Source organism: Natrix helvetica (assembly GCF_964273705.1).
Source record: "Natrix helvetica genome assembly, chromosome: 6".
In the NCBI taxonomy this organism is placed as follows: Eukaryota; Metazoa; Chordata; class Lepidosauria; order Squamata; family Natricidae; genus Natrix; species Natrix helvetica.
The window spans coordinates 25686137-25712139 of record NC_138553.1 but is presented as its reverse complement, the minus strand read 5'-3'; the positions used below and the strand labels follow the sequence as shown (position 1 = coordinate 25712139).

The 26003-nt window shown below is 43.9% G+C and overlaps 1 protein-coding gene across 3 annotated transcripts in view; it reads left to right on the top strand.

The window, feature by feature from the left end:
• The window catches only part of LARGE1 (LARGE xylosyl- and glucuronyltransferase 1), a 352715-nt gene extending 329740 nt beyond the window's left edge, over nt 1-22975 (top strand). For all 3 annotated transcript variants that reach the window (XM_081957172.1, XM_081957171.1, XM_081957173.1), the window contains exons 13-15: nt 1697-1843; nt 15190-15385; nt 21346-22975. In XM_081957172.1, the coding sequence (XP_081813298.1) occupies nt 1697-1843; nt 15190-15385; nt 21346-21543 (541 nt within the window). In that variant the 3' untranslated portion in view covers nt 21544-22975. The remainder of the gene's footprint in view (nt 1-1696; nt 1844-15189; nt 15386-21345) is intronic.
• Nucleotides 22976-26003: the final 3028 nt, after the last annotated feature.

The window sequence follows — 26003 nt, the reverse complement described above, 5'->3', positions numbered from 1 at the left end:
TGGGACCCTGAGAGGTTCCTGGAGGACCTCCTGACTCCCGGACCATACTTTAACAAAGACTTCTCTATAGAATTGACAATTTGTACAGCAATTCCAAAGAAATGTGGTGGCTCAGTGGCTAAGACCCTGAGCTTGTCAATCAGAAAGGTTAGCAGTTTGGCGGTTCAAATCCCTAGCACCGCATAACAGCGTGAGCTCTCATTACTTGTCCCAGCTTCTGCCAACCTAGCAGTTCAAAAGCATGTAAAAATGCAAGTAGAAAAAATAGGAACCGCCTTTGGTGGGAAGGTAAAAGTATTCCATGAGCCTTCTACATTTAGTCATGCCAGCCACATGACCACAGAGATGTCTTCGGACAGCGCTGGCTCTTTGGCTTTGAAACGGAGATGAGCACCGCCCCCTAGAGTCGGGAACAACTAACACATATGTGTGAGGAGAACCTTTACCTTTACCTTACCTTACAGCAATTCCATTGTGAGCATTTTTCCACCCCTAACTAGATAAAGTCAAGTACTTTCTGCATTAACTTATTTGCTCTACCAGCAAACTACAACCCTCTCCTTGTAAGGATCTTTCTTCCAACTATCTTGGATCTTATTTTGACTCCTACTTCCAGTGAGCAAAATAAAATCCTGGAAGTCTATTATGACAGCTGAAAAACATGAAATGATGGTCTGTCCATGAGACTGCTATGAAGGCACATTAACTGGCTGAGACCAAGCACACTTAACGAGACATAACTGACTTCAGTATTCCTCTTCCTTGCTTTAGTACTATCTTGTCGTCACACCAAGATCTGTGCCGAATCAACAGAAGAAGGTATCACTTAAACCTGGGGGTGGAATTGTTAAGAGTGTCATGAACACTGAACAATCTTGGCAGCTGGAGGAGGTGGATTATAAAAGATTTTTTATTTATTTTAGAAGCAGTTCGCTGGGTCAATTAGAATTGATGGAAGGAAAGGAGAGTGGGAAAGGAAACAGAAAAAGTATCCAAAACTTATAATAGGAGGCTGACAAAATATACTAACCTTTATACAGTGAAAAATAAATGTGATGCAGACACTTCAAATAATTTTCAGAAAAGTTTGCAAAGAGTTGCCTCATTTATAAAACAGCCACAGAAAGATACTTGAGAGGAAGCTAATAGAAAAATCCAAAGTTTATTCAGAAAAATAAACCCCAAGAGATGTAAAAGTGAATCTTATTCCATTTTCACATTGCTGCTTGAGAACTTCAACCACAATTCTGTAATTCATCTTCAGCATTGCCAAAGAGTGGCTGATAATTCTTATAGGCAAACATATATGAATATAGATTGGGGAAATAAACATATGAATGATGAGCTTTTAAAAATTCAAACAGAAAAAAATGAAAATCTTATTTTTCACACTTGGAGCAGCGCTTTGTGAATGTTATTTACTGCGGAACAGAATCTATGTGTGGGTTGTTTTTCCCTTATCAGGGAAAGTAGAAATGTCCTTGGTACCTCTAACTAAAAGTATTTGTCAATTGTGCTTCCGGTTAATGCAATTATTAATGCATTACACAATGGCTTTGCCTGTAAATGAAAATTTAAATGGTAACCAAATATAGCATTCTCTGTGGAAAATAATATAATTCAGTTGTATTGCTTACTTCTTTCTAGAAAGCTAATTTAACATTCAGTTGATTTTTATTTGCTGTTTCTTTTCCAGGAAATCTGTTGGCCAACTTGACTTAGCCAATACAAGAAAAGCTCTAATTGTACCTGCTTTTGAAACTCTCCGCTACCGCCTCTCTTTTCCAAAGTCAAAGGCAGAGCTGTTATCTATGTTGGACATGGGGACACTCTTCACATTCAGGTATTGCATGCATTTTGTTTAACACATTCAAAAGATTTGCTCCCTCCCTCCCTCTCTCTCTATTTTAAGCAATTGGGTATAAAAGAAGGCACACAATAGTGTACATTTAAAACATTCTAAACTTTGGTTAGAAATGTGTTCTCATTCTCCCTGTTATTACTTAAAATGAGCCAACCATTTACACTGTTTCCTTGAGATTCAGGAGGTTGTCTGGAGGTTTAATTTGAAAGGATTAAGATTGGAGAATTTTAGACAATAAAGCATAAGAAAGATTTTTTTTTTAAAGCTACTGATTCTTTGTTACTCTGCCTGGGTTCCAATAGGAGGGAAAACACACAGACATCAATCAAAGCTTTGTGTCTTAAAAGGAGAGGAAAACAGGCAGTTTTGCTGTCCTTTTAAGAAATGGAGGGTAATAATGTAACAATTATAATTAATCTTATTAATCATAATTATTATTATTTGTATTAGAATGTATGACATTCACAATGTTCACACATAGATTTGATATATTTATTTTAAAAAAATAAAAAACTTAGAAATTAAAGAAATGGAGGGTGGAATAGATATTATATTTTTCACATTAGTATTGTACTACAGTACATTCAGTAAGAAATCTCTGAAATAAGATTGCTGTGGAACCTGGTGGGAAATTGGTTTAAATCTTCTGAAAATTCTCCATCTGCTCCCCCTCCCCGAAGGACGTATGTGAGTATGAATGTGTGTGTTTGTGATGTCCTCCCCTCTCTTAATGGATCAAAGTGACTTACAAAAAAATAAAACACAGTAAAAGCCAATTATAAAAACATCATTTAAAATGAGTTATAGAATACTGAGAACTAAAACAATTATCCTTGAACAATAAAGTATTCAATATTACAAGGCTTCAGTAAATATGTTTTTTGGTTCCTCATAAACAAGGAACAAGTTTCAATTTGTAACAATGTAATGTATTTCAAAAAACATTTTGAAAACGCACACACACACACAAAACCCAAAAAAGTCAGAAAACCAACAGCTCAAATTGAAGACTTGAGTGCCATGCAACGGGGGTGAGGTCCTGTTCTCACCCAGGGGTGAGTCCCCATCCTCACCCAGGAGTGAGTCCTGTCCTTAACGGGGATGAGGTCCCATCCTCCCAGCTCCTGCCAATCTAGCTGTTCAAAAGCATGCAAATATGAATGGATTAATAGGTATCACGTTGGTGGAAAGGTGACAGCGCTTCATGATGTCATGCTGGCCACATGACCACAGAAATGTCTTTGAACAGCACTGGGTCAATGGCCTTGAAACAAAAATGAGCACCGCTCCCTTTAGTCAGCAATGACTAGCAATGTAATATTTGAAACAATTCTTTATTTTTTTAAAAAAAAATTTTTTCAAAACCTAAGCCTCATCATGGAAAAGGAGAATTGATCATTAACTCATGATGGAATGAACCAGGGGTGGGTTCCTGCCAGTTCTAACCTCTTCTATAGAAAAGGTTCCACAAATCTACAGTGCCGTTTAGAATCGGTTCCAGCTCCCTCCCCCCACCCGTCCGCACATCATCAAGATGAAGAGTGAGAGGAAGAATTCTGGGAGTTGAAGTCCACAAGTCTTAAAGCTGTCAAGTTTGAACACCCCTGGGGTTTTTTTTCTAAAGGATTAGGGGTGCAAGGGTCCTGTAACTTGACAGCTTTAAGACTTGCATACTTCAATGCCAGAGTTCCTGAGCCAACATGATTGGAGGAGGAATTCTGGGAGTTGAAGTCCACAAGTCTTAAAGCTGTCAAGTTTGAACACCCCTGGGTTGTTGTTTTTTCTAAAGGGTTAGGGGTGCAAGGGTCTTGTAACTTGACAGCTTTAAGACTTGTGTGTTTCAAATGCCAGAGTTTCTGAGCCAACAGTTTGGTTGCTAAGCAAGAGCGTTGTTAAGTGTGTTTCACCACATTTTACAAGTTGGCCATGCCCACCCAGTCACATGACTGCCGCAAGCCATTCCCACCTAGTCAAATGGCCAGCAAGCCACTCCCACCCGGTCACATGGCCACAAGCCATTCTCATAAAGCAGGCCACACCTACAGAAGAGGTTCTAAACATTTTTGAAACCCGCCACTGGAACGAACATACCACAGGTTCCCTATTCCCTACTTGCCTCCAGAAGTTGTGGGTGCTCCAATATTTTTAAGAAATGATTGGAGAACCATTTGTTTGAAATGTTATAGGTTTGCCTGCTTGAGCAGGGAGTTGAACTAGAAAACCCCTTCCAATTCTGTTATTCAAAATGGTTTTCTGAAATTGATAGTCCTATTATCAGTTTGGGTCAAAGTCATTATACTGTAAGTCTTTATATGTAAAGAACACCCTTGAATCGGCTTCAGAAAACAACCAATTCTCAGTCAAACTGATTATATGAACTTTATATGGAATCTTTCAGAATCATGCAGCCAGATTGTATTCTTAGACAGTTGCACTTTCTGAACAATCTTCAGCAACTATCTACTACAAGGTAATTCTTGAGTTTACCAGAATACAAAAAGATTTACGGGATCCACGAGGAATCTCAGACTATAAAGGTGATCCTTAAGGAGGATTATAATCCCATGTAGAAATAATATCTCCTGAATCCTGAATGTCCCATTTCTGGATTCAGCAACTCCATTGTGTCCATGTTTCATTTCAGTGTGTTCATAAATATCCATTCAATTCACCACTTTCATAATAGTGAGCTAGTAAACTTTAGCTGTATTTTTGCTCTTGGCAACCTATGCTAGCAAACATATTTGGGACCCAGGTGCTGGAGATCCTATTAAAATGGCAATCTGTCTTGCCAGGTCCTTGCAACAATACATTTCCCTCATTTTAGGATAACATTGTTCTGACCAAGGTTTCACGAAAGCATGAAGCAAACTCCTTGTCCCCACAAAAAACCCTTTTATTAATTTATTGTGAAGCCTTCTCATTCACATCTAGCAAAGTCTTTCAAGGGAGGATTTACATTCACAGACCTTATCTGGCTTGGAGAGCTGACAGGCTGATACCTGCAAAACCTGGCAAGGAGTCTCGGAGAATCATGAACCAATTAAGTGAACGAATTGTCTCCTGCAAACTCTACTCCCCTTTCACTCTTCTTTAATTTCCTCTAGAAGGGGCCATTCATCCTCCACCTGTGGCCTTACCCTCAAGTCGATCCCTGTCCTTTAGCTGTTCCCTTCAACTGGCAACTCTGCACATTTGCACACTGGAAACAGGCTTCAGCTGTTCGTCTGCCTCACTGATGTCTGCCTCTGAAGGCAGCTGATAACTGGCATACGGCTCTGGCCCCCTCTCTGCCTCTGACACAGAGTCCTCATCAGGGCTTTCCCCATATTCCAGGACCGGCCCATGTTCCTCCCCAACTTTCTCACTGTCCGAATCTGCTCCAGCTCTGCTGGATGCTGGTGGGCCACAACAAGCATTGTATCTGATCTATCTAGCACAGGTGTGTCAAATTTGCATTGTCACGGCAACATCAATGTGACGTATCACAATTTTTCCCCTTCACTAAACCAGGAGTGGGCGTAGCCAGCATATGACGCATCTGGCCCACAGGCCATGAGTTTAACACCCCAGATCTAGCATAACTGCTCTCTGAAATATTCATTTTAAAAAGGTAGGATTCATTTGAGCCTACTGCTCTGATTGCTTGGCTGTAGTGCTTGATGAATTGTGCCCATTCAATTTAGTTTAAATAAGGTGACCCAGGAGAAAGCAGAGTTGATGTGTTTGTTTATAAAGAAAGAAAACCCACACCCCTTAAAATAAATTCCACCAGTATCACTTTGTAATCTGTGCAAGAAATTGCAAACATTTATTAATTAAGAAAACAACTGTTCCATCCCTAGTTAAAAGAAAAATCTACTGGAAAATAAGATCATGTAAATGTTCATTTCAGTTTTCTGCTTCATCATCAATCAAATTTTCCACAGGCATAGAATTTACTTTCACACTGGGTTGTTTTTTGCATAGAGAACAAGACATCACAAAAAAAGACAGAGCTTCTGAATTATCAGTATCCAGTGACGTGCAGTGAGGTTTATAGCTAGTGAGGCAGCAATTTTTTTAGACTTGTGGACTTCAACTCCCAGAATTTCACAGTCATGCATGCTCAGTTGCGACCTGCCGCCCTCCGCCCTGGGATTCGGCCACGGCACCACCTGCCAGAGCTGCACGGAATCTGGGGCTCGCTTGTCGGGCGAGGGCAGTGCAAATGGGGAGCGGACGGAGTGGAGGAAGCATCCCCCCTTCGAGTCTAGGGCAGCGAGTCATTCAATAGGAAACTTGCCTCTTGGAAGGAATGACTCGGCTTGGCTCCTGCTTTATCTCTCCTGCCTCTTCGCTTTTCCGTTCAGTCGTTGGGCGGCAGATCGAAAGCGGGAGCCAAGCTGGGTCATTCCTCCCAAAAGGCAAGTTTCCCATTGAATGACTCACTGCCTGATGATGAGAGGTTAGGCTGTGCCTCACTTGCCTCATCTGACTGCACGTCACTGTCAGTATCTCTCCATACAGCTAATCTTCACATCTTTTTCTCAGGCCACCTGATTGTTCCAATCTTCTCACAGCCCACGTCATCATCTAACCATTTCTACCTTTGTTTTCAGGCTGGTTTTAATAAGTTGTTAGTAAATACTGAAGGCCAAACTAATGGGGGAAAACTTGTATGACAATGATTCCTACTCATTCCTGTAGCATTCCAAACTTTTTTTTTATTATTTGGTCTCCTGTTTTCTGAAATGATTAACTTTTTTTTCCCTTTGGGCATATGTGACATATAAATTAGTTTTCCATGGTAAATGTCTACCTTTTATTTCTGTTCCAGCAAATGTTGTGGTGGCCTGGATATTTTGAGTATGAGAGCTTTGTAATGGAAAATAATGGATGGCTTCATTGTAGATTTGTCTCAAGGGTTTTATATTAAAGTTCTGAAGATTTCCTTGTCTGTAGAGAAAAATTAAACTTTGCTCTACTAAGGTTTCGGACTAAGTTAATTGCTGCTGCTCTAAATCTACTTCCAAATACAGTGCAATTACTTGCTCTCTGATTATTCAGGGAATTTTAGAAAAAGAAAATCACATCATATAGTCCCTTGTCCAAGGAGAATTTTCAGTATTGCACTAATGTGTGTTGACCAATGACCTGTCCATGTCAACAAGTTTGAATGCAATTACATTGAGTCAAAATAAAACAAAAACAAAACAAAATTGGCAATCCTCTCATTAACTTATTTGTAATCATCTTCTCTATGGTTCACTCTGGAAAAAAAAGAAACAACAAAATAAATGCTGCTATAATGATTCTAGAGAACTTCTGGAAAATATTAAGCAATGAATACACGCATGCAAAATTATATACATACACACACACACACATGTATGTGTATGTATGTGTGTGTATACACACACACACATACACATATGTACATACATACACACACACAGATGCTATTTATTTTCTTTATTAATTGCATCCCTGTTCTGAAGAATGTGGTAGAATAGAAATATATATTGCTAGAACAGGCAACAAGTAATATATTTATAAGAATAGAATAACAGAGTTGGAAGGGACTTTGGAGGTCTTCTAGTCCAACCTCCTTCTTAGGTAGGAAAGGTAGACAAATGGTTATCCAACACCTTCTTAAAAACGTCCAGTGTTGGAGCATTCACAACTTTTGGAATCAAGTTGTTCCACAGATTAATTGTCACACATTTTTTTTCTTAGTTCTAGGTTGTTTCTCTCCTTGATTAGTTTCCATCCATTGCTTTTTGGCCTGCCCTGGGGTGCTTAGTATTGTATTCTTTCCTCCCCGACTTACGACCGGGGAATTCCCCCTGTTGTCAGCCAGCAACAGCCATGCTGCGCCTTAGCCAATCAGGCGCGGCATGGCTGAAGGCGGGCTGATCTGATCTACTGATTGGTTCCTCGGCCTGACAGCTCTCCCTTAAATAGCTGTCAGGCTAAGGAACGGGCGATTCTCTCCTGTATGACTCCTTGCTGTTATTACAAATAAAATAGTGTTGGACGTTCCTCAGTTTGTCAAGCCTCATCTTTCCCCACACTTCTTCACTGGCGACGAAGGTGGGATCCTCCTGAGGCGACGACCCTGACGGAACCCGACCTCTTTACACAGCCGCTTGAGTTTAGCTCCCCGAGCCGCACAACTTCAAGCCGCAATGTCTTCGCTTCCCCCGTTCGCTCCCTTCGGAACCGAGGGAGAGGGATGGACGGGATTTTTGGAGCGATTTGAGTGCTTCCTACGAGCCAACGGGAAACGGGGTATCCCGATGGAGGAGAAGTGCAGCTTCTTCCTCAGTAGCTGCGGAACCCCGATGTTCAACGCCGCCCGGGCGTTGGCAGCCCCAGTGCCAGTCCACGACCTCGACTGGGACACGCTGATGGCCAAGCTGAAGGGACATTACGCCCCGACCCCATCGAAAATCACCAGGCGGTACGATTTCCGCCAGTGCGTTCAGAAGCCGCACGAAGACGTCAGCCAGTTCCTCCAGTCCTTGCGGACCACAGCCATACCCTGCGAGTTCCCAGACTTGGAGGACAACCTGGTGGAACAATTCGTGAGCGGCATCAGGGACCGCCGGCTGAGGAGGCGTCTCCTGGCTCGGCCAGAAATCACCCTGTCAGAGGCGGTCGCTGAGGCACGGGCGGCGGAGTTGTCGGAGCAATCCGTCGCTGAGATGGACCGCCACCCGTTTCAATCTTCCCCAGCGCAGACCTGCCTCATTGATCAGCTGGTGCCCATTCCGAGCCCAGCTGAGGAAGAGGAAGAACTCGTGGCTCGCCTGGCAGAGCTGCGGAGCCGCCGCAATCCGCGACCTCCGCGCCAGACTGTGACAGCCTGCCTTGGCTGCGGAGGCAGCCACGACCGGTCCGCCTGCCCATTCCGGGCATCCATCTGCCGCCGGTGTTCGAAGAAAGGGCACCTGGCCCAAGTTTGCCGAGCTGTGCTACCACCACCGCCATCCCAGGGAGCCACAGGCCAGCAGATGACAGCCGGACCGCAGCAGCAGCCCCGTCGCCAGCCGCGATCGAAAGCCAGCTGTTACACCGTGGAGCCAGGCCCAGCAGCCGCCCCTGCTGAGGCGATCTACCAGGCCTCCGCAGGTGCGGACAGAATCAAGGCGTCAGTCCTCATTGAGGGCGCGCCTTGCGTAATGGAGGTGGACTCCGGCTCGTCCCGCTCCTTGATTGCCTGGGCAGACTTTCAGAAACTTTGCCCTGGCGTCCTTAAGCGCCAGTTGTCTGCTAGCCCCGTGGCTTTAAGAGACTATCAGGGGTCACTTATCCCAACCCTGGGCTGTCACACAGTCAGGGTTGAATACGGGGGGTTTTCGGGGTGCCTGCCAATCCTAGTGGTTGAGAAGTCCCTCCCCGCATTACTGGGGCTAGATTGGTTCCCCGCCCTTGGTCTCTCCGTGCAGGGGGTGCACTCCATCTCAGACACGCCCCCTGACGTAGCTGCTGTCATCTCCGCCTACGCGGACGTCTTTGACGGCCAGCTGGGACTATACAAGGGCACCCCCATCTCTCTTAATTTAGATCCCCAGGTTGCTCCCATTAGGCTGAAGGCCCGCAGGGTGCCTTTTGCCTTAAGGGCCAAAGTTGATGAGGAGATTGACCGCTTGTTGGCGCAGGGCGTATTGGAGCCTGTTGACTACTCGCGTTGGGAGACCCCAATAGTGGTCCCTGTGAAGGCCGACGGTTCCATACGCCTCTGCGCCGATTTTAAGTCAACCATCAATTTGGCCCTTCAGGCAAACCCCTATCCAGTCCCTGTCGTACAGCACCTGCTCCACTCCCTGGGGCAGGGCTGTATTTTTGCGAAACTGGATATGGCGCAGGCCTACCAGCAGCTCCCGGTGGATGACGAAGCGGCGGCTGCGCAGACTATCGTCACCCACCGTGGGGCTTTCCGTTGCCGCCGCCTCCAATTTGGCGTTTCCGTGGCCCCGGGGATCTTCCAGAGCCTCATGGAGCGTTTGCTCCATGGGCTCCCTGGCGTTGTACCCTATTTCGACGATGTCCTGATCGCTGCATCCAGCCGCTCAGGACTCCTCGAGGTACTGGGGAAGGTCCTCGACCGTTTTAGGGGCGCGGGTCTCAAATTAAAGCGCAGCAAATGTTCATTTGCTGTGCCTAAAGTGGATTTCCTCGGCTTCTCCATTGATGCCCACGGAATCCACCCCACCCCTACTAAAGTCGCAGCCATCAAGAACGCCCCACCCCCGCCTCTAAGGCGGAGCTGCAGTCGTTCTTGGGGCTTTTAAATTTCTACGCGCCATTTTTGCCGCACAAGGCGTCACTAGCCGAGCCGCTGCATCGGTTGCTCGACCGATCGGCAGCCTGGCGCTGGGGCAGCCGCGAAGCGCATGCGTTCGCGGCTGTCAAAGACATGCTGACGTCAGAGGCAGTCCTAGTCCAATATAGTGACAGGATGCCCCTGACTCTGGCGTGTGACGCCTCCCCCGTGGGTTTGGGGGCGGTCCTGAGCCACGTCCTCCCCAACGGCTCGGAAGCCCCCATAGCTTTTTATTCCCGGACACTCTCCCCAGCGGAGAGAAACTACAGCCAGATCGACAAGGAGGCTCTGGCTGCCTTGTCCGGGGTTAAAAAAGTTCCACGAATACCTCTACGGACAGCATTTCACGCTCTTCACTGACCACAAGCCGCTCCTTGGGCTTCTGGCCGGTGACCGTCCGACCCCTCCCATTCTGTCACCCCGGATGACACGCTGGGTAGAGTTCCTAGCGGCATACTCGTATGCCCTAGTCTACCGCCCTGGCAAGCAGCTGGGGCACGCTGATGCCCTCAGCCGCTGCCCCTTGCCCGTCTCCGACCCTCAGACAGTGCCTTGCCTGTCTGTTTTGGCCATTGCAGACCTGGCCTTGCCGCTCTCTGCGGGCGATGTGGCAGCAGCGTCTCTGGCCGACCCCACCCTCTCCCAGGTGATGACCTGGGTTCTGCGGGGGTGGCCTGGGGGGCCGGTGCCCGACGGCCACCGCCCCTACAAGGCCAGGCAGTTAGAGCTGTCCCTTCACAGTGGGTGCCTCCTGTGGGGGGACAGGGTGATCATTCCACCCACTCTGCGTGACCAGGTGCTGTCTCGCCTCCATGAGGGCCACCCTGGCATAGCGCGCATGAAGGCATTGGCGCGCAGCTATGTCTGGTGGCCCCGTCTGGACGACGAGATAGCTACCTGGGTTGCCAGGTGCTCGACCTGCCAGGTCTCCCGTCCAGCGCCTCCGGCGGCCCCGCCGCGGGAGTGGGAGATTCCCCGCGGCCCGTGGTCACGCCTCCACCTGGATTTCGCCGGGCCTTTCCGAGGTCAGGTTTTCCTGGTTGTGGTGGACGCTTACTCGCGCTGGGTGGAGCTCGTCCTCATGACCTCCACCACAGCCGAGGCCACTGTCCGAGCACTAACGCGCCTGTTTGCCACCCACGGCTTGCCGGACGTCGTTGTGTCGGACAATGGTCCTCAGTTTGCGTCCACCGTGTTCCAGGGTTTCCTGGCCACCCAAGGCATCAGGCATGCCCTCGTCGCTCCCTATCATCCGGCCAGCAATGGCCGGGCGGAACGCGCTGTCCGCTCGGCCAAAGACGCCCTTGGCCGAATGGACAAGGGCGACTGGCCCACGAGGGTGGCTGCTTACCTCCTGGTTCAGCATTCCACCCCGTGTCCCTTGTCCGGAAAAACCCCAGCTGAGCTGCTGATGGGCCGGCGCCTGCGGACCACCTTAGATAGGTTGCACCCAACCTATTCTGAGGCACAGCCGAGCAACCTGGGACCCCCTCCTCGTTCCTTCCGTGAGGGCGATCCAGTATGGGCAAGGGCTTTCTCCGGGGATTTTAAGTGGGTGCCTGCCACCGTCACTTTTGTAACCGGCCCCTGCTCTTACAGGGTCCGGACCGCCGACGGTGCAGACTGGCGCCGCCACGTGGATCAATTAAGGCGCCGCGAACCTTTGGATCCACACAACAACCCCGCAGGGTCGGCCTCGCCAATTCCACCCGAGGCCCTGGGGTTGGCGCCGCACCCGATTCCCCAGCCGTGGCAGTTGCCCAGGCCGCAAGAAGTTTCGCCAGAGACTGTTCCAGGCGCCTTCCGCCTTCCACAGCCCTCCATCGTTTCAGCCCCCGTTGGGCTACCAGCTCCGCCATTGCAACCGACTTTGGCCTTCCCTCAATCAGGCCAACCTGTCCCTCGCAACAATTCGAACTTCCCTGACTCAAACCCGCCAGCGGCCGCGCCACCCCGGCCCTGCCTACCTGCTCCTGAGTCTCCGCCTCCTCCTCCGGCTGGGGTAGGCCTTCAAGATGGCGCCCGGAGCTCCACTCCCTTCAGGGAGGAGCTCCCACGGACACCACCTCCTTCTCCGACGGTCTGCCCAGTTCTGAGGCGTTCTGGGCGTGTCCGTCGCCGCTCAGCCTACCTAAGCGACTACGCATGCTCCACGGCTACGCATGCGTCCTCGCTAGGGGGGAAGGAGTATTGTATTCTTTCCTCCCCGACTTACGACCGGGGAATTCCCCCTGTTGTCAGCCAGCAACAGCCATGCTGCGCCTTAGCCAATCAGGCGCGGCATGGCTGAAGGCGGGCTGATCTGATCTACTGATTGGTTCCTCGGCCTGACAGCTCTCCCTTAAATAGCTGTCAGGCTAAGGAACGGGCGATTCTCTCCTGTATGACTCCTTGCTGTTATTACAAATAAAATAGTGTTGGACGTTCCTCAGTTTGTCAAGCCTCATCTTTCCCCACACTTCTTCACTTTGGAGAATAACTTGACTTCCTCTTCTTTGTGGCAGCCCCTGAGATATTGAAGCACTGTTATCATGTCACTCCTGGTCCTAGATAAGTTAATGAAGTCTTCACAGATTCATTGTAGAACCGTGTTTGGGCATTTTGATCTCTATAGGATTCTGTAGGGCTATAGCAGGAATGCATTCTCATTTTCTCTTCAGATACCCAGATATTATCAAGGTTTTGATTAACATCACCTTCAAACCAGAGACAGCATACTTTAAAAAGCCAATTATAGTTGAACAACAATGGGAGAAGGACATATCTCTATCACCTCAAAGACAATTTGCTGGCCACTGTAAGAAACAAAAACAGAAATAGAGAGACCTTGGCCTTACCCGGTAGGACTATTCTTCTTACCATTTCTTCTTGTATCTAAGGAAATAATAAATATCCCAAATAAAGAATAAATACAGACATCTCCTTTATCCCCTGATTTCACTAAAAGTTATTAGCATATTACAATAACTGTACTTGAAATGTATTTTTAATTAGATTTTTATCCTAGACAGAACAGGAATATTTCCTTTTTGAATGATTTGGAAGCATTGGGCCCTATCCAATAAGATGCAGTTCAGTGGTGAGAGAAGTAAGGTCTTGCACTTAGGCAGGATTAACCAAATGCAAAGGTGTAGAACAGGCACTACCTGGCTCAACAGTAGTAACCATTGAAGTGATCTAAGTTTCCTAATGGACAACACTATGGGCTCACCACTTAAGTACAGCCAGCAATGTTCTGCAGTTGGCAAAAAAGGCTGCATCAACAGAAGCATAGCAAGAAGATTATGAGAAATGTTAGTACCACTCTATACTGCACTAGTGAGGACACACTTGGAATATTGTGTCCAGTTCTGGCCACCAAAATACAAAAATGAAGCTGAGAGCCTAGAAAGAGTGCGGAGAAGAACAACATAGATGATAGTGGGACTAGAAGCTAAACCAAATGAGGAACAATTAAGGGAACTTGGTAGGTATGTCTAGCCTATTGAAGAGTAGGATTAGAGGTGATATGATAGCTGTTTCCCAATACTTGGTGGTCAGCCACAAAGAAGAGGGGTGACTTAATTTCCAAAGCACCTGAGGGAAGGAAAAGCAATGGATGGGAAAACATTAAAGCAAGGTCCAACCTGGAACTAAGGAAAAATTTCCTGAGAAGGAAAACAATCAATGGACCAGTTTTCCTTCTGGAGTTCTGGGCTTTTTCAAGAAAAGATTGGATGTCCATTTGTCTGGAATGGTATAAGGCAGGAGTCCTCAACCTTCGGGCTGCAGAACAGCACCGGTCTGTAGCAAAGACCCATCCACACATTTGCAAATCCAGGCAATGCCGAAACCATGACACACACACCCAGTCTGTCAAAAAACTGTCCTCCACAGTTCTGTGGTGCCCAAAACACTGGGGCCTCCTGGTATAAGGCAGGGGGTTGGATTGAAATACCTCCACGGTCCCTTCCAGCCTATGATTCTTTGTACCCTTTTCCCACATACGCTTTTTCTGTGAGCATAACCATAGGCCTTGAATAAGATTCTTTAGATTCCAAAGTTAAATCAAGTCAAAATTGCAAGCTGAATATTTCCAGTATTTTCATTGAAGTCCTTGATGTTTAAATTAAATCTAGATACCATACCATGCCTGACTATTTTGACTTTTGAAGTAAACCTTGGAATATAGTTTAATATATAAACAAGTGATGTAATGGTAGGCTGGTTTAATCGATGCGTAGCAGTAGCCAATATCTTCCTGGAATGATACAGCAAGCACAGTCTATTCTCTCATATGCCTTGTTGTTGTTGTTTTAAAAAGTTTTCTTAATTAATGACTGGTTTATTATATGTTTACTGTGTATAACTTTGTTGTACGTTGCCCAGAGATGGGTGGCCATATAAATTTGATCTATAAATAAATAAATGCAAGAGAAAAGTATTGATCGTTGTCTTAATGGAAGAATAGTAGCTGTGTTTGGATAGGCCTGGCAGTGACATGGGTAAAATTAACAAATTATAAAAGGATCCTTTCCTGTAAATTGAACTGATTGTCTAGATGAAATTGTGTAGATGACACATGGCAACAAAACGATAGCTTCGATGGCACTGATAATATTTGCCTAGGCTTTTATTTAATGCTTGTATTGATCTAATTTTCTGCCATGATGACAGAAACACCTCCACAAAATTCTGCATGCCTTGAAAACAAACTACTAAATTACAAAGAAGAAGAAAAAACAATTTTAACTCTGAATGGTGGCTGAGCTCATTTACAAAACATTTACCTGCATGTCAACATCTTCTCAAAGTACCATTTTTTACAATTTCAGCAATTAAATCTCACAGTCCAGAACTGCTGTAGAGACAGCAGTGTTGTCAAGAAGTGAATCAAACTTCTTGTCAAGCGAACAAACCCAAAAGTTGAAGGTGAAGAGAAATGAACCAAACTCTACTCTCACCTATCTCTCGCTGTGAATTGATTCCAACTTTTACTTCCATCTGTGATTCTTTCAATCAATATCTTTTCTAGGTATCACGTGTGGACAAAAGGGCATGCACCAACCAATTTTGCCAAGTGGCGAACAGCCACCACACCATATCGAGTTGAATGGGAAGCAGATTTTGAGCCATATGTTGTGGTAAGGCAGGATTGTCCAGAATATGACCGGAGGTTTGTTGGATTTGGTTGGAATAAAGTTGCACACATTATGGAATTGGATGCACAGGTGAGGAATAGGAAATTTTAGTTGCAACAATTTGTTTCTCCATTCTTTTTTTAATATAAAAGATACTGCTTTTATAGAATCCTCTAGAAAGTTTGCTTCTCATTACATCATAGATATGGGAGTACCCTCTTGTTCAGATTCACTAATAAGGAAGACAGGATGCAATCTGGGTCAATCACCGGGAGCAGAGGTTTTGTCTTCTGAGCTTTTTAGACCCATGCTAAAGCCCATCTTGAGGGCACTTTTCTCTAGCAGAGTGTGCTAGAGAGAGACTGCTAGAGAGACGTTCCCTCAAGATGATATCCAGCACTAGTCAGAAAACCCAGAAGACAAAACCTCTGATCCTGGTTTTGTCCAACCCAGATTGGATTCTGCAACATTATCCAGGGACATGCACCTTCACCTTCATTCATGAAAGAGTTAATTTGCTTTTGAAAAATTAATTGATTGATACTGTTAACTTGAAGCAGAATAGAATAATTTTCCTAATCAACAGCTCCCACAACTGCAAGCTGGCATAGCCACTCAGTCTATTCTTCCCAGTTCTGGGGAATAGCAATAGTTCTGAGACTTATATACTGCTTCACAGCATTCTCTAAGCGGTTTACAGAGTCAGCATATTGTCCCCAACAATCTGGGTCCTCATTTTATCAACTTCAGAAGGATGGAAGGCTGAGCCAACCTTCTGCCAGTGAGGAGCAAACTCCTAGGAGAGAATAGAATAGAATAGAATAGAATAGAATAGAATAGAATAGAATAGAATAGAATAGTTGGAAGGGACCTTGGAGGTCTTTTTGTCCAACCCCCTGCTTAGGCAGGAAACCCACGATGCTACCTCGGCTCCATTTGGTTAGAATATAGCATAACGACCCAGCCAGGATTCTTTCCACTTCAGAATGTGGGGCTGTTGGGTTTTTTCTTTTTCTTTTTCAGTGTTCATGCATAATGGGCTTCAGGTTTCTGTATAAACATTTGGTGCTCCAAATTAATTCCAAGAGACAAGAGTGAAGGACCATAAAAAACTATGTCTCATGGGGGAAAATGTCTTTGTGCCAAATAACACCCAGTAGGATCATTCTCCCCCCCCCCCCCAATCCAGTAATCAGTTTATCAAAAGATGGGTAACAATTAAACTGTACCCTGCCCTGCTAACAAGCACCTCTAAATTTGCAACTGGCATCTTAAATTAGCAGGTCTGCCCTACAATTAGCTCTTTGCTTCTCTACAAAACACTTTCCCAGAACAGGTGGAAAGATACAGCTCACTTTTTGCATTACCTCTCAAGGAGCATTTACTGCTTTAAATGAGGCAAATGTTTCTCAGGGGGGCAATAAGACGATTCATAATAGTGTCTTTGTACATACAGTATCAGAAAGGCTAAAGTATAGAATGAGTTGAAGTTGGCAAAGAATGCTAAGGGCATAAAACAGTTTCTTCAGTTTTGTACAAAATGCAAGAAGTACAGTATCAGTCTACCAGCTGTTCAGTTTAAAAAGGTAGAATGTTAACAGATACATGTACAAAGGACACAGCTGCTCAGGTCCTATACATTATGGTCACAGGGTTCTTTCAACAACAGTCTTAAGCAACCGGGCTCCCATGCAAAATCCATTTTTAAATGAAGACAACTTAAGAAATCGAGTTCAGATTTGGAAACAATGCTGGCAGTTATTATGTAGATCATAGTTGGGAGAGTCCCCTACTGCCATCTGTACTGGGAAAACAAACATCACTCACTTGGAAGAAATTTAAAGATGTGTGGTTTCAAACAATAAGAGCTTTTTCAGGAGCCTCATCCATATTTGACATCTTCCATCTGGTATGTCCACTAGTGCAGTAGCCCCAACCTTTTGGGCACCAGGGACTGGTTCCATGTGGAGAGGTTTTTATGCGGTCCGGAGGAGATGTGGCTTTGTATGCTGCCTACATCCCACAGATGGGGTTTTACTTGTTTGCGTGGCCCAGTTTCTGGCATGACACAGACCAATGCCAGTCTATAGACCAAGGGCTGGGGACCCTTGCAGTAGTAGACTACTGAAAGTAAACTAAAGAAAATGTGTTTTCCTTTCTTCGTGTCGCTTGAACTAGAAGGGAAAAGTAGCATACCTCTTCTAACATCTATGATGGAGGGAGGGGAGAAAGACTACTGTTTCGCTGGTCCACTAGTGAACCTGTTTATTAAAAAAAAATACCATTTAACCTGTCTTCCCTGCAAAGGGAATTCTGCTATGTGCACAGCAGCCAACCTGGAGTGAAAATATTTGCTTATAATAAAACAAAGAACTGCAGGAAGAGAGCATAATGCTTCCCATTCCAACTTTGAAATGCTAACTTTAATGCAGAGCAAGAAAAGATGGATAAAGGTTAAGGATGATTGGACAATCCTGTCCTCAATAGATGGTTAAATGGTGATCTCAGAGTAAACAGGAAGTTCAGATGAATCTTCTGTTCCGTCAGTCAATACTAGCAAGATTAAGGATTGAGAATAATTAAAAAATATATACCAGTGAATAGTTGTTTACTTTGAATGAGTTTATATCTCCAGGACCAGATGAATTGCTTCCTCACATAATAAGGGAAAGGAGGAACCAAAGAACAGCAGACATCTATACCTGGAAAATTCTACAAATGTGTTAATTTGAATTTCCTCTTTGAGCAAGGGGCGAATTTCGATGGCCTTGATTTGATATTGAACTTGATATTGCATTCTTAAATAATTCCACAAAAAAACCTAACCTGTCAATCCTTTAAGGTAGACCAGATTTGTATCAGTTAGCAATCTCATGCTCTACAGTGGAAAGTTTTTCCCATATAGAACTGCAGTTGCCAATATTATAAACTAGGATCAGGTAGACCCAGGTTCAATTCCAGTCTTCAACCTTGGGAATGAATTGGATGGTTTTGAGCCAATCATTTTCCTGTAGTCCAATCAAAAACTCAGGGTTGTTGTGGAAATAAACGGAAAGACGATGTTCAAGTATATCACCATAAGTTCCTATAGAAAAAAAAGAATATAAATCAAACAAAATTAAATGTTCAAAACATTTTGCATAGTTGGGAACAAAGCATGTTACTCAAAAAATTATATTGGGGAAACCTTGTTATGAAGCATGAATTTTAATTTTTGGATGAATGGATTGGCAGACAGAGAGAGACAGAGACAGAGACATGCAAACTCAAGAGTCTTTTCAGACAGAAATAGAACAATTTACAGGTACAAATGAAATAGTCCAATCCATTGCATATTCTTAAGAAGGTTACTTTTGTCCCTCAAAGTATTTTTAAAAAATCTATCTAAATAAATGTAGTCCTTGATGTATGATCACAATTGGAACCAAAATTTCTGTTGCTGAATAAGGCTGCTATTAAGCAAGCCATGCCCAATTTTATGACCTATTTTGCCATGGTTGTTAACCAGATCACTGCAGATGTTAATTGAATCACACCATCGTTAAGGGAATCCACCTTCCCCACTGACTTTGCTTGTGATAAGTCAGCTCGGACAATTCCAAATGGCAATCAAATATCTAAGAACACTGCAGTCATCATAAATATATGCAAGTTGCCAAGCTTCCAAATTTTGATTGTGGGGATGTTGTGATGTTTGAAAGTACAATGACTGGTCATAAGTTACTTTTCTTCAGTGTTGTAACTTCAAACAGTCAGTAAACAAATGGTTAAGTCAAGGACTATCTGCATAGAAAGGAAGAACAGTGGGTCCAGTGGGATTAGCGCTTCAGAAGTCACTAAGTTTTGGGGTAACTTGTTCATAGTTTAGTTAGAATCAATATGTTTATTGGAATAAAGGATAAAACTCTGGGGTGACTTGATGGGATGGGATGGGGAGGGAATAGCCCCTGTTTTGTAGGGCAGGAGTCCCAGTTAAAATTCCTGGCACCTCTTGTGAAAAGCACATCAATATATGAAGATTGAGAAAATGCCTCTGCTTATGATCTGTAGAATGCCTGCAGTTAAAATAGAGGCATTTGGCCTTGGCAACTTAAAGACTTGTGGACTTCAACTTCCAGCATGGCTGGCTGGGGAATTCTGGGAGTTGAAGTCCACAGGTTTTACAGTGGCCAAGGTTGGATACCACTGAGTTAAAGGATAAATACATTTTTTAAAATCAAGTTCAATTCATAGTGAGCTGAAGCTCAGTTCATGGATAGGCACATCTATGGCTTGGTATTTCTTCTCCTTTTACTCCTCAGATTTATCATAGTAATGATAACTCAGTGGGCTCTACTTTTACCGTAAAAATATGTAAGCAGTAAAGAGAAACAACTGCTCTTGGCAAAATTGGAATAGCAACATAACTGAGGAAGGATGAAAGGACAGCAGAGAAAGGCTTTGATGTCAGTAAAAGATCACTGTTTTGAGGCAGAAGGCAAAACAAAGCTTCAAAATTCTCTTAGCCCAGCTAGGATTTGAATCTAACATTGACTTTAGATGTATCGATATCATCAACATGTCATTCAGAAACTGAAGGGTGGCTAATCAAAGGCTTTCATTTTTTTACCAGAATCCTGCAATAAATGCAGAGTGATTAATAGGTAGTTTCATCTCTCTGTAAAGAAAAGCTTCTTGAGAATTGCTTACGTGGTTTTGGATTGCTATTCTGTAACAGATGCAAGCAGACTTTCGGATGATAAATCCCCAAGATTCAACATTTTATGCATTTCATCTCGTTGATAAGTTGCTGTGCTATTCTAAACAAATAACTTTAGCAGAACTTAGTTCTATCTATATGTCCTGTGAAATTTCACCATAAGAATGCTCACTTGTTAGGCTTCTATTTGCCTTGCAAACAGCTCCAAAGGTGGTTTAAACCAGTGACGTGCGGTGAGGTTTATGGCTGGTGAGGCTGGTGACGTCATCAGGAAGGCGGGGAATGGGACCACGTGTGCTGGAGGCTCAGGCTGCCTCAGCCTCCAGCACACGTGATCCCATTCCCCGCCTTCCTGAGCGTGCTCCGCCGGCTCGCGCTCCGCAGTCCTCGAAAGCGACTGGGGAACGACGAGAACCTTCCTGCCTCTGCTGGACTTTGCGTGCTCGAAATCCAGCAGAGGCAGGAAGGTTCTCGTCGTTCCCCAGTCGCTTTCGTGCCTTCGTCATCCGGGAGCACTGACAACATTTCTGCCTCCGCAGCTCCAAGGCGCGGCCGGACGGATGTATATAATATTATAGTATTATATATATATATAATACTATAGTATATATATATATTATATATATAGTATATAATAGTATATTGTATACTATATATATATAGTATACAATATTATATACTATTATTTCATGAAGAGAGGTGAGGCTCTGCCTCCCCTGCCTCCCCTAACCGCACATCCCTGGTTTAAACCTAGCCTAAGTGTCCTCTCCTCCCTCTCTAACACGAATTCTCAGGTTTCTTCTTTTGCAGGTCTTAGCCATGACTCAAAAACATCAGCAAACATGAGTAAATACTGGCCAGGTTTTTCCTCATATGAGGGGTTACAAAACCCAACTGTACACATGCTTAGCAAGCAGATGCCATATTCAATTTTATTCAAGTTAACAAAAGAAAAGAGGCAGGCAGGGAGGGAGGGGATATATATTTACCCTGGGATTAAGAAAGGGTTTTTATTTGCAGACCATCATTTTACAAGAGCCAATGTTTCACTTATACTTGCTATTTTTCAGTTTTTGCAATGCTTAAGACTGTGGGGGAGAGGAGACAGGACAAAAAGAAAGGTGAGGTCCTTGCTGCTCTCTGAGCTTGATGGTTCCCTTGCAGATGTTTCATTGCCCAACTAGATAGTGCTGATGAGGTTGGATAATGAATTGTCTAAAACAATCAAGCTCAGACAGCATCAAGGACCCCACAGTTCAATCCTGAGCTGCAAATGTTCTTTTCTATTGGCATAAAAGAAATATGAGACATTGGTCTTCTTGCTGACTCTTACTGTGACTGTCTTCCTCAGGAATATGAATTCACAGTGCTTCCCAATGCCTACATGATCCACATGCCACATGCGCCCAGCTTCGACATCACCAAATTCCGTTCCAACAAGCAGTACCGTATTTGTCTCAAGACCCTCAAAGAAGAGTTCCAGCAGGATATGTCACGCCGCTATGGCTTTGCTGCATTGAAATATCTCACGGCTGAGAACAACAGCTAGCACCACCAAACTCTTAATGGAAAGCAAACTGAAAAGAGGAGCCGTTTCATGTGTGTGGACTCCGTTCTTAAATTGTGGGACCCCGTTGGTTGTTTTTGGTTTTGCTTTGTTTTGTTTTTAAACCACATCAAACAGTTCTAACGGTAGAGCTTTGGGACAAGATGTCGCTGGACGTTGCTCAAAAGCACCACTCATCTACCACCTACAAGACTTTGGCTTGATTGACCAAGAGGTGGACACAAAATGTATGGGGTTGGGGACAGCACTACCCAGATCTGTTGGCAGCACCCAGGGTGGCAGTAACTGTGTAAAACAGATCTTGATTCTTAAAATTGCACACAGATCTTCTTTGGAATATAGGCTTTCATGTTACTATTTAATAATATCACAGTTTTTTTAAAAAAAAAGAAATGTAAAGGAAGATCTTCAGATTACTATCCTGTGAATTAAATGAACAAAAGCAGCCCCTACTTTTCCTTATTAAAGGGATTTGCCTATGTCACACACCTTTTGTCTAACCACAGAGAACACTATACAGTAAGCTGTACATCAGACTTGCCCGTTAGATGAATGGGAATCATATCCAACCAATGGGACTTGTGATATATTATATTCTGAATATTCACAGCATTGTGTATGCACTTCTGTGGTATCACTCAGTCATTGCTCTTATGCTGCAAGATGGACTCTTCTCCAACTCCCCACTACTGTCACCTGCTCTGTTCATATCCTTTTTTTTTCAAACCTAAATTGCATCCTTTCACACCTCAGCTGTATCCCCAAATCTAGCCACACACACACACACACCCCAAGAAGATCTGTGCTTCTACTGACTTGGAAAAATACCCATCACATTCAATTTTTGCTTCCATTTTATAGCGAGTTTTTTGAAGTATTTCTTTGCAAAACAGATCAAATTGGAATCGAAAGTATTAGGCAAGAAGGATTAATATTTAATTAATTAATAAACTCAGGTGATTGGGGAAAATTAGTCCAATAGCTCTTCCACTTTGCATCCATTTGGTGTGAGTGGACATCATGACTAAGCAGGAGGGTGGAACCACAGAATTACAGACTTTGGGGAACTAATTCAGTCAAGTGTTGTTAAACTAAAACAAAATCAAAATGGTGTATTGGTGGGGGAGAAAAGAACGGGAAAATCTTGATGGTCTTTTGCTTGGAAGTGAATCCATTCAATTCACTCCGATTATTGTATGTAGAACTAAGTATGGGTGAGAATCTTGAACAAGGAACATTAACACAGACGTGCAATCCAACACTGGATTTTTTTTTTTAATTTCTTCAGTATTAATGTTGTGTTTACATGGATGGAGGAGATGAGGTTTAATGCACTACCCTTATTTGGGGCTATTTGTATTTGGTTGCAATGTTATTCAGAGAGCAGAATTTGAATAAATCAAAATTATGTCTCTCTTCCTTTCCCCAAGAATGTTAAGAATCTTACCAACATCCTTACACGACTAGTCACTGTGCATTTTGTACTATTAATTAACTGCCCCATATTTCCTCTTTGGCAAAGCCAATGTGACTTCTTTCAACTTTTGTAGTAAATTGCCTGGGTTCCAAAGATTTTCCAGGATTTATGCGTCAGTGCTGATCTATAACAATTACACTCAAGAGATCAAAGCTGCTACTTCAAGTCAAAAGCAGGAGAAGAATTCTTGGCTGGGGATTTTGTTCAGAACTTTCAGTGAAACAATAATGCATGCTTCACATATTTCTGTTTCCTTTTCTTCTGCTGAAAGATTAATTCCAGAGCAAACACATCTTGCTTCTTTTGAGTTCCACAAAGCTTGAGAACCACCTGGAACTCAGCAATCACATTGCTAGTAAATATATGCGTTGCACAGCTGACATATGCATTTGGTTTCAAAGAGACCCCAAAATCACTTTAGAGCAGAGGTTCTCAACCTGTGGGTCGGGACCCCTTTTGGGGTCAAACGACCCTTTCACAGGGCTAAGACCATCGGAAAACCCATATTTTCAAAAAAAAAATACGGAAAACAAAATAATTTTATGGTTGGGGGTCACAACATGAGAAACTGTATTAAAGGGCCGCGGCATTAGGAAGGTTGAGACCCACTGCTTTAGAGGATTTATGTTCCTATTCAGAACATGTATAAGAATTTGCAAGAAAAAAAGGTGGGAAGCTGAAGAGGAACTGCATGAGAACAAAATCAGGAGAAGGAACATCAATTTGTCCCTAGCATAATTAGCTCTAAAAACAACAACCAAGCGAGCAGCAAATAATAAAACTTGCTCCAGCATTAGTTGACTATAATAGTATGTGATTCTAGGGGATGTGTTGTAAAACTGAACAAATGAGAAATTTGAATTAAGAAGTTTATTTAAATGTCCATTTTGGACTTCACAAGTCTAAAGAAAAAGCCTGAATGCCAAGACTTGCATTGCTCAAACTTTTCTGATGAAATTCATAACTCGTAATTTCATACCTTTTATGTACAAAAATGTAGGCTTTTGGGGAATTACACATAAAGGTAATTCCTGTGAATTGAAAGATTTACATAGATACGTTTCTATAGTTTTATTGGCAACAGTATGAATGTCATTTGGAAGAATCTTCATCCAGGATTATTCCATGTCTGGTGGTCATCATCAGATAACTAACCAAATACATCTCTGCTTCAAGGTGCATATATTTGAGAAAGGTAGGCACAAGAACTCATTTCCCTGTGCAAAATATTGTTTGTAAAAAGGGCTTAGTTTGGGAAGCCTGAATAGTCCAAGAATATAGCTTTTTGGTTTCTTATACAGCACAGCCTAATGCAAATTGTGGTTAGTTAGAAAAGCAATAGGGTGAAAATGCAAATGACATTGAAATAATTGCTCACTCCTAGCAAGCATTGACTAGTATGCATCTAGCAGGAAATGATAGAAAGACAGGGTTGGTCTGTTAGTAGTTTATTCTCTTAAAAAAATATTTTAAGAACCAATTAAAGGATGTATCTTAGAACAGGGCCCTCAATCCCCTGCAGTGTACAGGGCGACACTGTACAAGAAGACTCTAAAGTTTGGATGCTGCTATATCAGCAAAACATGTCTGAACATGGAACAATGGAGAGAACATCAAGCAGTATCTGATCCAACCCATTGCATAGTTTCAAAGACCAAGCATTTGCCATTCGTGCACCCTGGGACAGCTACGAAGCCAATTGGCTACATGTGTGTGCAGATCTATGGTGACATGCTTCAAACAGTCATACGAGATGGAGAGAAGGGAAGCAGAATGAAGAAACAAGCGTTAACATTTTAAGCATGATCTAAGTCAGCGATGGCGAACCTTTTTTGGCTCGCGTGCCATAAGTGCAGGTATGCCCCAGGTGTTCTGCACACATAATGCAATGCGCGCACTACAGGTGCTCCCCCCATTTTTTGCATGCCTTTTTGCCCTCCCCAGGCTCCAGAGGCTTTATAGGAGCATGGGCAGGGCAAAAACAGCCTCCCTCGCCCCCCGGAGGGTTCAGGGACCTTCAGGACGCTTCCCTGAAGTCTCCGGAGCAGTCAAAACGAACCTCCGAGCAAACAGGAAGTGACTTCCGGTTCGCTCGGAGGGTCATTTTGAGCGCTCCGAAGGCTTGAGGGACCTTCAGGATGCTTCCCTGAAGCCTACGGAGCAGTCAAAATGACTGCTGGAAACTGGAAGTCTATTCCCGAAGTTCCGGTTTGCCCTTAGGGCCGTTTTTTTGCGCTCCGGAGGCTTCAGGGAAGCTTATGAAGCCTCTGGAGGACCTCCTAGGGGGGTGGGGGGCACTTTTCGCCCTCCCCAGGCTCCTATAAAGCCTCTGGAGCCTGGGGAGGGCGAAAAATGGGTGCTGGCCAGCTGAAAGGGCAGTGCCTCGCGTGCCCTGACAAATGGCTCTGCGTGCCATCTGTGGTAAGCATACCATAGGTTCGCCATCACTGATCTAAGTTATAGTTTAATGGTATGTCCAAACCTGTTCATTTCTCCATAGAGCATTTTTATATATAGTCAGAATGAAGGTTTTTATTGTTATGAACCTGTCTCAAAAAGGTAAGGACCTAGTGGCGTTTGTCTTGTGTCCATTCTCCATTACACTGATACCGTTTTTCTATTTTCTGAAGCATCAAGATGTAGATAAGTTATGAGAAAGTTAAAGATGAAAAGAAAATATTTTTAAACTATTCCACAATCTTCCACAGGCAACATTTACCTAGCTAGTTAAGTACAATTAAAAATCTGTATTAAAACTACTTTTCCCAACGTGGGACCCTTTAAAGATGTACACTGTGTTTACATTTCTAAAATCTCAGAGACAGCAATGCTGCCTGGGATATGGGGAACTGAAATCCACACATCTGGAGATCAGTCAGGTTGGAGTGAGCTGTTGCAAAACATTTCAGTGCGTAGCATCTCTAATGCATTAATGTGAGATTTTCTCCCTTTGCAAGTGTGCAAA